The following is a 12,843-nucleotide window of genomic DNA, read 5'->3' as shown; positions in this document are numbered from 1 at the left end:
AAACTAATATTAAAAAATTATAAAACATAATAATAATCATAGCAATTTCAAAACTGTTGCAACAATTATGCACATAAGAATATATGTGAGGAAACTTATAATGCATGTCCTCCAAACCACAACCTCCTTGTTTTCTCACAACTTAGTATCTAGTCAACTCTGTCAAGCCGTCAATTTGTTTCACATTAGAAGTAAAATAGACAAATTGCAAATTAGAAACAAAATTTGGTAATTGATAATAAAACAAACAGACAAATTGACAATTTCACAACGTGAGTGAGCATAACACATATACTAAAAATTGATTTCATAAAGTATAGGCATTTATAAAACTTATGAATTTGTTAAAAACCAACAAGCACTATGAAACTACACATTCTTGCAGGTTTAAATAAATTCATAAAGTACCGATAGTCACTAACTCCCAAGCTTTGAATAAACAAATACTTGCAAGTAAGGAGAGTTTGAAGATCATAATGAATACCCAAAAAAAGCCCCAAAATACACAAATTTATCTACACCACTATATACCTGAAGCTTTAATTGGAATACAAGTAAAAAAAACAAAACTCTTGTTCCCTTTAGGCATTTCCTCAAGCAATTGGGTGACTTCATAGAAACGATTCATTAGGACTAAAACGTCAAAGATATATCCATAAGACCAGTTCCAAACACAGATGAACTCCTAGCATACATAATAGTCAAGAATCAGTTGAATATCATAGAAAATAACAACAAAGTCAAGAGCCATATAAAATCAATTCCAGATCTGAGAATTCCATAAGAAATCTAAGAGAACACCATCATAATAACTCTTACTTACATTAATATTAAAAGTCTTAGAGAAGAAAAAAAAAACAATTTAAGGCAGAAGCAAACCTGCTACTAGTGACAAAACATATGAAAATTCCTCTTTCTTCAAGTTTCTTCAAAGAATCATCTGTAAACCTATATGGTTTAACATATTATTTTTAAAAGTTATATCATATTGAATGTACTTTTACATCTTACAAAATGAACATTGAATAAAGAAACACAAAGAAAACCAAGAACTAGAACATATTTCAATCAACTGCCACAACCCAAGAAAAACAGGCAAGAACAAAATATAATAGAGTTATTGTCCGAAAAACATAGTTTGAACAGGCTCTTAATTCCCTTCTCTCAAGCATTTTATCAAGCACATTGTCTACATACATACCATTATTTCCTTGTTTAATACAGTTGTATATGTCACAATGTAAAAATGAATAGATTTTATGCTTCAAAGTAACGCACCACGATAGGATGAAAAAAGAAATCATCAATCCGAAAATCACAGTGGCTTATGGTTACTCTGTTTCACATAATCAATAGCTTACAAGTTGTAGAATAGATAGTAATATCATATTTTTGTTTTAAAATCCTAATTAAAGTTAAGAAAGATAACAACTTGGAGCTAGAGAGAAAGGGAGAGGAAATACTCAGTAGTGGATTAGTGGTGTCAGAGGAGAAGGCAACGGCCATCAAAAGCAATAGCTTGCACAATAGCTACCAATTTAGATCTATTTTTTAATGAGACCTTACATTTCTTGGATCTATATTTTACCTTGAAGCCTTCTTGAGGCTGGCTCTAGAACATCACCATCGATAAATTTAGCCAATTTTCGATAAATCAATATGAATCGAGATTTCTCTCTAAATCAGTTGCCTGAATCGATGAATGCTAGGGATGAAGAAAACGACGAAAGAAACTATTGTGGTGATTTGCGCTGATTTTGTGGGATAGATTGACGATTTTATTTGATTGAAACCAACAGTATATAAGTTGAATTTAGAATCTGAAGGTTTTTTTTTTGACACATGTCCTCTTCTCATTCATTTGATTCATTTGGACAAATGACATTTTCTAGAATTTTTAAATTTTCTATTTTCCACTTGTCATTTTATTGTATTTTTCTTTTTATTAAATTAAAATTCCGCATTTAATATGTAAAGTAATATATATGTAAAATATTTATTAGAAATAATTTATATATGTAATGTATTCAATACATTAAAGTCTCATTAGTTTTAATAATTAAAAAATTTTCTTATTTTTATTATAAATTCAAACTATTCAAATTATTAAAATTTCATATTTTTTTTAATTAAACCCACGTAATACATGGATCTCACACCTAGTTGTTTTATTAATCTGTGTACTATGGGTTTATTAAAAAAAATTAAATTTAAACGTATAAACATTTAAAAGTTTGAACTTATTGGCAAAAATATTAAATTATTAAAATTGAAATGTCTATTTCTTTTTTAAATTTAAACAAATAATTTAAATAAATAAACAAAAGAAATAATTGGGCTTTATTTAGGAATTTTGAAATTAAAAAGAAAATTGCATTAATAGATTGATATTAATTTATTATTACATTTATTACCATTATAATATTTTAATACTATGTGAAATTTAATAAAATTGAAAAAAAAAAACCATAAAAAGTCACGTGAAAAAAAAACTAATGTAAAAATAACCACAAAATGATATGTGCAAAAAAAAAAAACTAAAGTGTAACATTGGAATAGATATGAGATATGAGCTTGATTTAAACATAATTAAATTTATTAATTAGAATATATATATATGAGCTTTATAGTTTAAAAAATATACATGTGATTATGAACTTTAGAAGAAGGATATAAATATAATAATTAATATTTGTAAAGACTATGAAATTTTCCCTATAATATAATTAAAACTAGGTTATAACCCGTGTACTACACGGGTGAATATGTAAAACAACTTTAATTAGTAATTGGACGTTATAATTAATACTATATTTACTACATTTGTAAAATAACAATATACTTTTATTAACTTGCAAATTTATACATCCTACTTTCATGTTTTGTTATTAAATCACTGTAATAAATTTCAATAACACATGAAAAATACATACTAGCATCAATACTTCCATTCATCTGTCTCTTAAAGCATGGTAATATACTTAATTTATTCAAAAAATAAAAATTTCCATCAATACTTTCTTGCATTTAAAAATAGAACTTTGCATCAATACTTTCTAGCATTTTATTATTTCTTAGGCATAAAAATATCATTTTAAAGTAGAATCCCTAAAATGAACTCTTACCCAATAAAAGTTGCATGTTCATGACATTTTTCATATATAATGCATAAAGCTCAATTATAATCCCAAGGAGAGAGTTAAATTATATTTTATATATAAAAAATCATTAGCATTAAAACATAAATTATGATTATTAAAAATTGTGGTTCCAAAATTTTAAATATACAGCCACTCATGTAAAAGCTCCAATGTTAAGGGATGGGAAACACTTTTATGAAATAAATTATATATATATATATATATATATATATATATATATATATATATATATATATATATATATATATATATATATATATATGAACAATTAATATTGCCACTCGAAAAAAGAAAACAACACTGATGAAAAAACTTTAGATACACGTCAACACAATTTAAAAAAAAACACTTTCACCACTAAAATATTTATTTTATCCATCATACCCTCACACCTTCCTTCATTATAACTTCATCACATAATCTTCATCTTATAAATCACACCATATTCATAAATCATAACTACTAAAAAATCCAATTCCTAATCTAAAACAAAATCAATCAGTAAAACAAATATGTTGATGAAACAAACAACATAGCATTTAAAAGAGAATATAAAAGGTAAAGAAGAAAACTTGGAGTACTCACATGCTATGATTTCTACCAAATACCTTCAGTGAATCATGCTTCCTTTGCATTGGATGTCAAACTACCATTTGTAAGGGCATGGTTTTTAGAATTCATATTTATTAGCTACACCAACTGCCTCTTCAACCCCATTGAATTACGATTGAATAAGGACAATGACAATGTTATTTATCATATAAAAAAAGTTATTTTTAGAAGACGTCTAATTTCTGGTAGCAAATAAATACATATGAGCCACCAAAGTAATAACCATAACACAGGTTTTTACATCTTTGTTCAACTAAATATCTGCATAACAATAATAAAAGATGAAGATTTGGGTTATGGGTTACCGGTTCATTCTCAAAACACAATGGCTACTATCAAATGACGTTTTCTCATATGAACATCAAAAACTCTTTTTTTTCTTGACGATCGACATCTGTCATGACAAAAACACGATTCTCTATAAACCTGATATAACTAAAAAATTGAAAAAAGAACAACCAAATTAAAATTAGAACATTAACATGAACCAACCGGGTAAGAGAAAAATGAAAGAATTTAAGTCATTAAAAACTAAAATCCTCATGGGGTTTTGAAAAAAATGGTCCAAAATTGAGGTTAACTTTAACTTTTAGGGTCAAGAGGGAGAAACTGAAGGTTATTACCTGAAATCCAAGGAAGGGGATCACTTGCTAATATTAGGTTCATTCTTTTTCACTGCAACGTCAAATAAATGATCAACGAAGGAAGATGAGTGCAAGTAGCTATATAAGGTGCGTTGAAGTAAAAATCATAGTTGATCATCTGCATGGTAGAGATGACCGGTAAATCATTGAACCACAAGGTAGAATTGAAGTTTTCTATTTGATAAATGATTTAAGTATTTTAAATTTGAAGCGATTTCCAAAACAAAGAAGTCGAAATTGAAGGAAACAGACGCGTGATCTAGGGAATAAACCGATGAGTAGATATGGTTTGGGGGTGAAACGTATTGTTAACAGATTGTATTAATGGTTTTATTTTTGTTAGTTTTTTTTTTATTAATTATTCAGTGATCATATCCAATCCTTAATTTGATTCCTAATTTTTAGGAACGAAATAAAGTAAATATGAAGGATATAGGCGGGAAAAACAGTCAAAGGATTTTTGTTGTAATGACACGTGGCATAGTTGGGGTTTAATAGAATGCTATGTGGCGTTTAAAAGAGGTATATTTATTAACTATGGAGATATGTCGAAACTCGTCGCTTCTATCTCCAACTGTCGTAGCCACCGTTCACCGTTATTATCTTGTTGGTTTTCGTTTTCCACCACGTAAATTATCACAGGTACTCAACGCATTTCTTCTCTTCATCTCTTTTCTCTATTTTCTAGTTGAATGACGTTTCTTTTCATTTATTTTTGTTTGATTTCTTTTTTTTTCGTTTCCGTTGAATGGTGGGTTTATTTTTATGTTTCTGTTGAGATATTTGCTGAAACTTTTCTAATCAATTTCATTAAATACATTTAGGATAGGATATCTGGGCATAAACATAATTTGTTTAATAAAGAAGGGGGGATACGAGATTTATGTAACACTTGCTGTTAATTTTGGGGTCAATTCAATGCTTGCTTAAAGGTTTTGGTCAATATCACTTTAAAGTCTTTGAAAATATCAGAAGATTGGAAAAGATAGACATAATAAATACAAATTGTCAAGACTTGCAAGTCTAGTTTGGGGTAGTTTATTATAACTCTTCGTCTTTAATTTGACTTCTAGTTAGGTTATAATTTCATTGAAATTAAGTATTGTGTGTTCCACACAAGTACCAACTGGAGGCCACCCACTAGTTAGAATCATCTTCACAGTCGAGACTATATCAACCCTCATGGTGGCAGTTCATATATGCATCAATATTGAATACAAATTAACCAAATATCAGCAAGATTTTCATTTACATTATGAATCCTTGTCTTTTTATAATTTTGTCATTTCTCTTGCTACTGTTTCCGACTGCAACTGCTAGCCAATTAATAACAGTGGGAGAAGGAGGAGATGATAGAAACGATGCTAATATGAAAAAGTGTTTGGATAAGGAGAGAGATGCGCTCCTTCTTTTCAAAGCTCCCCTTCACGACCCTTATGATACTCTCTCTACATGGACAGCTGATCAACATGACTGCTGTAATTGGAGTGGAATCACGTGCAGCAACCAAACAGGTCATGTCACAAAGCTTGAACTCTTCGGCCATGGTCTTGGAGGTGAAATAAGCCATTCATTGCTTAACTTAACCTACTTGAATCATCTTCATCTTTCCGGAAATTCTTTTCATGGAACCATTCCCACCTTCATTGGTTCCATGACTCGATTAAGGTATATTGATCTTTCCGACGATTATCATAATGGAACCATTCCCAGGTCAATTGGTTCCTTGACAGAATTAAGGCACCTTGACCTTTCCTATAACTCTCTTTATGGAACCATTCCTCCAGAGTTTGGAAACCTCACCAACTTGCAATACCTTAACCTTGAATCCCATGGAGGATGTAGAGTTGAAAAGGTAGAGTGGTTGTCTCATCTCTCTCATTTGGAGGTGCTTGGAATGGATGGGATTTCCCTAGCCAAACAAAATCACTGGGTAGATGTAGTTTTGAGTCTCCGCAAGCTCTCACATTTAAGTTTAAATGGATGTGAGCTGTCACAGGTGATGTATCCATATTCTTCATTTCTCAACTCTTCTTCTTCTTCTTCATCTATTGAATTCCTTTCTCTCCAAAGCAACAATCTCACCTCATCCATGTATCGCTGGTTGTTCCCCTTAACCAGCAATAGTCTTCAATTCCTTCATCTCTCTGGCAACATGTTAGATGGGATACCTAAATATCTTGGTAACCTCTGTAATCTGAAAACTTTTTACTTCTCTGACAACTCTGCTGCTGTCAAATTTCCTGATTTTCTCAACAACTTGTCTGGATGCACATCCCTTTCATTACAATACTTGATTGCTCCAGGCAGCCAATTTACAGGGTCACTGTTGGATGACATCCAAAGGTTTTCATCCCTAAATTGTTTGTACTTAGCTGCTAGTCACTTAAATGGAAGTATAAGTGAGAAACTGTGGGAACTACCCATACTTGAAATTCTTGATGTTTCTTATAATGATCTTACAATTCCTTCCACAATTCATAATTCAAGCCTTTCTTATGTAAATCTTTTTGATATGAGGTCTTGCAAGGTAGGGCCTCAATTCCCCAAATGGATTAAGACACTCAAAAATCTTACCAGTCTTGATCTTTCCAATACTGGAATTTCAGACACAGCTCCTCTGGACTTCTGGGCCATGTGGCCTTCTCGTTTAATATATATGAATCTCTCTTCCAACAACATTAGTGGAATGATACCAGATTTATCATCAAATTTTGCCAAGAAGTCGGCGATAGATTTGAGTTCCAACACCTTTCATGGCCCAATACCTAATGTCCCTTCCACTTTGTTATCATTAAATCTTTCCAGAAATAAATTCTCTGGAGGAATCTCCTTTATATGCCAAATTGTTGATGGGCTCTTATACTTTCTTGACCTCTCTCATAATTCATTAAGCGGACAACTCCCAGACTGTTTGTGGCATTTAAAACAACTAAAAGTTCTTAATCTCGGACACAACAATCTCTTTGGAAGGCTTCCTCCCTCAATTGGATCTTTGATAGAACTCGAGGCGTTGTATTTATTCAAGAACGACTTATCTGGAGAATTGCCTTTGTCTTTGAAAAATTGCACGAGTTTAATCTCGTTGAATTTGGGGGCCAACAAGTTTTCTGGTACCGTGCCTGTCTGGATTGGTGAAAACTTATCAAGGTTGTATGTTGTTATCCTAAGATCAAACAACTTCTTTGGAACCATCCCTGTACAGTTATGTCAATTAGCAAATCTGCAAATTCTGGACTTGTCAATGAACAATCTCCATGGAACCATCCCCTCATGTTTGGGTAATCTTACGAGCATGGTTGAAGAAGGATTCTCACAAGATGAATTGTATTATACAATTGGAATAAGTGAGAATATAGATGAAACTCAGACATATGTTGACCATGCAATGATTGAGTGGCAAGGAGATGAACTTGAATTCTTTGGCAGTCTAAGATTGTTAAAGAGCATTGACCTGTCAAGCAACAATTTAACAGGACAAATCCCATATGAAATTACCAATCTTCATGACTTGATTGCCCTGAACTTGTCAAAGAATGCTCTATCTGGAGAGATTCCAGAGAAAATTGGTGGGATGAAAAAGCTTTTGACTTTGGATTTATCTAGAAACAATTTTTCAAGACGGATACCATCAAGCATGTCTCAGATGACTTTACTGAATGACCTGGACGTGTCATTTAACAGCTTGTCAGGGAGAATCCCATCCAGCACTCAACTCCAATCTTTTGAAGCTTCAAGATATGATGGGAACACACAACTATGTGGACCTCCCCTTACCAAAAAGTGTCCTGGAGATGAAGAATCAGAATTACTACCCATCATTGGTGAAATAGATGAAGTTGAGAGATGGTTTTATATTGGTGGGGGCATGGGTTTTGCTACTGGATTTTGGATAGCATGTGGCGCTTTACTTCTCAACCGTCGAGGGAGACATCCATTTTTTCGATTTTGTGACAGCTTTAAAGATTGGATTTATGTGAAGGTGGTGGTGTTCATTTCAAGTTTGCAAAAGGCTCGACAGACTTAGTATGTCATCTTTATTTATTTATTTATTTATTTTTTTTTTTGCAATATTTAATTTGGCTGGGGTTTTTAAGTCCCCCATATCAATATATTTGCCACCAACACCATGGGTGGCCATTTTCCCTGTTTTGTATGAAATAAGATATCCTAAAAAAAATCATACATTCGTCGCATGAAAAAACACAATGAAAATTAGAGGTACACTAAAAAAAATTGGAAACAGAACCAGACCATTGTGGAAAAAAATAGTTTGATACAAATCAATTTTGTTTGAAACGAACAACCTGTTTAGTAATGATGTAACGGTAAATCCATTAGATATCATACTTTGGTAATAATTGCACTTCCATTACATTTCGCAATGGAAAACATGATTACCATCGGTTTTTTTGCATCAATGATTCCAAAATAAATGAGCAACCGAAAATTACCCCCCCCCCCCCCCCCCCCCCAACCCAAGAAGTTATAAACAGAAATCGAAAGTGTAATTTACTGTTGAGTTTATAGTTTCTATCATTGAGTTGTCTATTGTATTTGTAGCAAATGGCCCCTAGATGACTATAGATGAACAAGTTTTTCTGAAAGAAACGGTAGAGAATAAAAGGTTTTAAATACTGTTGAACTTGCATTTTTTTCAAGTTTTCCTAAAAGATGAAAAATATGACTTATTAATGTTCCAAATTTAACTGTGAAATCTTTATCCAAGGTTGTGAATTATGAAGATTAAGTGATAATTCTAAATTAAAGAACGAAGCAGAAATTTTGGTTAGTGCTATTATAGATAGTTTTGAGTTTCTACTTGGTATGATATTCTACTTGCTATTCATATGGCGAGTAAAAGGTTGCAAACTATCTTTTGGGTTCTTAGGCGTTGTCTGAGAAGGCCTACACTTGGAGTCCGACCAAAAGAAATTGAAAAGATGGATGGAGATGTAGATGGGCAGTGCGGTTCTAAAGGTGAAACTCAAGAGTTGCAAAGAATATCATTTGGTGCTAGAACATCACAATCTAATCTTATACTTCTCTCAAAATCAAAATGAGTAGACCGGTTTAACATATTGTTATAAAATATGATCAAATAACAAGATACATTATAGATAAAGAAAGACATGAGAATAAAGAGAACTTTTATTCCAATATTTGTGATGAAATCATCAAACTTTACAATACATAATATTCACTATTTATACTAGACAAATAAGATGAAAGGTCATGTATGATATGAATGCACATTATGGTGGTGCATAACTACACACATAAAGCTCATAATAATGTTTGCTATAATGTTCACTAATTATGGAGAGTAATGGGGGGATATAGAGAATCCAATAGTCATTCACTAAATAATAATTCATAACACTCCCCCTTGAATGACGATTCTATCATGCTTCATTAAAACCTTAATCGGTAAAACCTCATGGGAAAAACCCTTTATTAAGGAAAAAGAGTACATGATTAATAATATATATTGGAAACAATTGTCTCGTTAAAAACCTTGCTAAGAAAACCCAGTGGGAAAACATAGCTAAGGAAAAGAGTACAATATGTTTCCAACTCCCCCTGATTAGCACATCACTTGATTTTCTTGAGGCACCGCATAGCAATGTTTCGTAACATCTTTTCAAATTTCGATGTAGGAAGTGCTTTAGTAAACCAATCAGAAAAGTTGTTACTGGATTGAATTTTCTAGATTTTGATGCCACACTCTTTTTGAAGACCATGAGTGAAAAAAACTTTGGTGATATATGTTTAGTTCTGTCTCCTTTGATAAATCATTCCTTGAATTGAGCTATACAAGTTGTACTATCTTCATATAGTATGGTTGGAACATCCTTGTTAGAAGTTAGACCACAATTCTTGCAAATGTGTTGAGTTAAATTCTTAACCAAATATATTCATGATTTACCTTATAAATTGCTATAATCTCTACATGGTTAGAATAAGCAGCAACTAAAGTTTGTTTAACAAAATGTAAAAGAAATTACGTTACCTCCACAAGTGAATAAATAACATGTTTAGGATCCACCTTTTTGTGGATCAAATAAATATCCCACATCTGCATAACTAATTAACTTCACATTTTATGAATTTGATTAGTATAAATTCATATCTATTGTACCTCGAAGATATCAAAGAATGTGTTTGACTTTATTCCAGTATCTTCTTGTTGGACAAGAACTATATCTTGTTAATAAGTTTCCGACAAAAGATTTATCAGGTCTTGTATTAACAAAAGATTTATCAGGTCTTGCATTAAGATATAGTTCTTCGGGAACAAGAAGATTTTCATGTTTTTTATGATGCTGAAATTGGTCCTTTTTGGCATCTAAGTGCCTTACCACCTTCGGGTTACTCATGGATGTGAGTTATTCATATAAAACCTTTTTAGCACCTTTTCTAGATATTAATGTACAAAAACTCCATTTTTGTGTGCTTAATTTGAAGACCCAAATAGAATTTCATCTTACCAAGATCATTCATTTCAAAAATTTCTTTCAAACAAGAAGTGACATTTTCCAATTCTCTAGGAATTCTAATTATATTCAAATCATCTACAATAACATCAATTATGATAAATTCTTATTTGGATCTTTTTATGAATACACATGGGCTTAGTGGATCATTTTTATAGCACTCTTTCAACAAAAATGTACTAAAACAATTGAAGCACATACGACCAGATTGTTTCAATCTGTACAAAGATTTATTTAATTTTACCAATTATACTTCACGAGAATTAGAAGTTTGTGCTTCTGTCACCTTAAACCCTTCTGGGATTTTCATATAAATATCATTTTCAAGTGAACCATATAAATAGGCGGTAAATACATCCATTAGACACATCTCCAGTTTTGCATATGTTGTTAAACTTATAAAATAACTGAATGTAATTGCATCAACTACCGGAGAATACGTTTCTTCATAATCAATTTCAGGTCTTTGGGTAAAACCTTGTGCAACAAGTATTGCTTTATATCTCACAACTTCATTTTTCTCATTTCTTTTGCGCACCAATACCCATTCGTGTCCCACTGTTCTTACTCTTTTTAGTGTATGGACTACAGGTCCAAAAACTTTTCGTTGAGTAATAGAATTAAGATTTTTATTTATTTCATCTTTCCATTTTGGCCAATATTTTCTATTCATACATTTCTCAATAGATTTAGGTTCAAGATCCTCATTTTCTTTAAAATCGCGTGTGGAACATGATATGAAAAATTATCGTCGACGTCTATCTTATTTCGGTTCCATCTTATTTCTGTTATGACATAATTTATTGAGATCTCATCATTTTCATTTTTTCAGGTACCTTATTTTCTTTTGTTATGTCATTGGGCTCTTCTAGAGGTTCACTAATCTTTTCAAGAGATTATGTTTTCTCTTTTGGACCATCAATTGTATTTGCTTCATTTCATTTTCGAGGATTTTTATCTTTGGAACCGGCTGATCTTCCACGCTTTAGGCGTGCCTAAGATTCATTTGTAGTTGTATTTTTTTTCCTTCTGGGATATCAATTCTAACTGGAGTAAGTATAGCTGGTACATGAGACTTTGTTACTCACTTAGGGTCAGTAAATGCTTCTGGCAATTGATTTGCTACATTTTGTAAAGGAGTTATCTTTTTTATTTCAATTTCACATTGACTTGAATGAGGATCTAAAACCGAAAGTGACAATTTCTTTCAAGAGATTTTATTTTCCAGCTTCTTTATTTCTCCCCTAATGTTGGAAAATATGATTAACAAAATAATAATCATCAAACATAGTTGTAAATAAATCTCCAATTGATGATTTTAAATATTTTACTATAGATGGAGATTCATATCCAACATAAATTCTCATTCTTCTTGAGGACCCATTTTTGTGAAGTGAGGTGGAGAAATGGGTACATAAATTATACATCTAAACATCCTTGGATGGTAAATATTTGGTTCCTGACCGCAAACCAGCTGAATAGGGGAGAACTCATGATAACTAGTTGTCATTATGCATATAACTGATGTTGCATGTTCTTAAAAAACACAAACACAAGAACTTCCCAACTTGAACAGTTTATTCACTATAAACCAGTTCGATTATACATCAACTTACACCAGAAACCTTACTACAATAACACTCTCACTCAGATAAAAAAAATAAGAACAAGATCTAACGAAGTTATGAAACCCTAGTATGAGAAAACCCTAACACAAAACGAGAGAGGGAAAATGAGAGAAAATATCTTTGATCTAATGAAGTTAAGTTCCAAATGACAACAAATTCAACATTAAATACTTTGGATATACGAAGCAACACATAAACCATCAAAGATCCGCGCATTGACCCGAATCATATTTACTTGCATAAAACTTACACAATCTACCCACAAATAATAACAATCCTACACAACACATCCTTTAACAAA

The 12,843-nt window shown here is 31.6% G+C and overlaps 1 protein-coding gene across 1 annotated transcript; it reads left to right on the top strand.

Moving 5' to 3' along the window:
• The first annotated feature begins 5,672 nt into the window (after positions 1-5,672).
• LOC145059827 (receptor-like protein EIX2) lies at positions 5,673-8,444 on the top strand. Its single transcript, XM_079007605.1, has one exon. The coding sequence runs from the start codon at positions 5,673-5,675 to the stop codon at positions 8,442-8,444; it is 2,772 nt and encodes a 923-aa protein (XP_078863731.1).
• The last annotated feature ends 4,399 nt before the right edge of the window (positions 8,445-12,843 follow it).

The sequence above is a fragment of the Lactuca serriola genome, chromosome 6 (assembly GCF_051521515.1).
Source record: "Lactuca serriola cultivar US96UC23 chromosome 6, Lser_US96UC23_V15, whole genome shotgun sequence".
Taxonomy (NCBI): Eukaryota; Viridiplantae; Streptophyta; class Magnoliopsida; order Asterales; family Asteraceae; genus Lactuca; species Lactuca serriola.
Note: the sequence above shows the minus strand (reverse complement) of the source record. Positions and strands in the feature narration are given on the sequence as shown.

What these genes read in the sequence shown, in the direction of transcription:
- LOC145059827 (XM_079007605.1), top strand. Translation starts at nt 5,673, where the DNA reads ATGAATCCTTGTCTTTTTATAATTTTGTCATTTCTCTTGCTACTGTTT.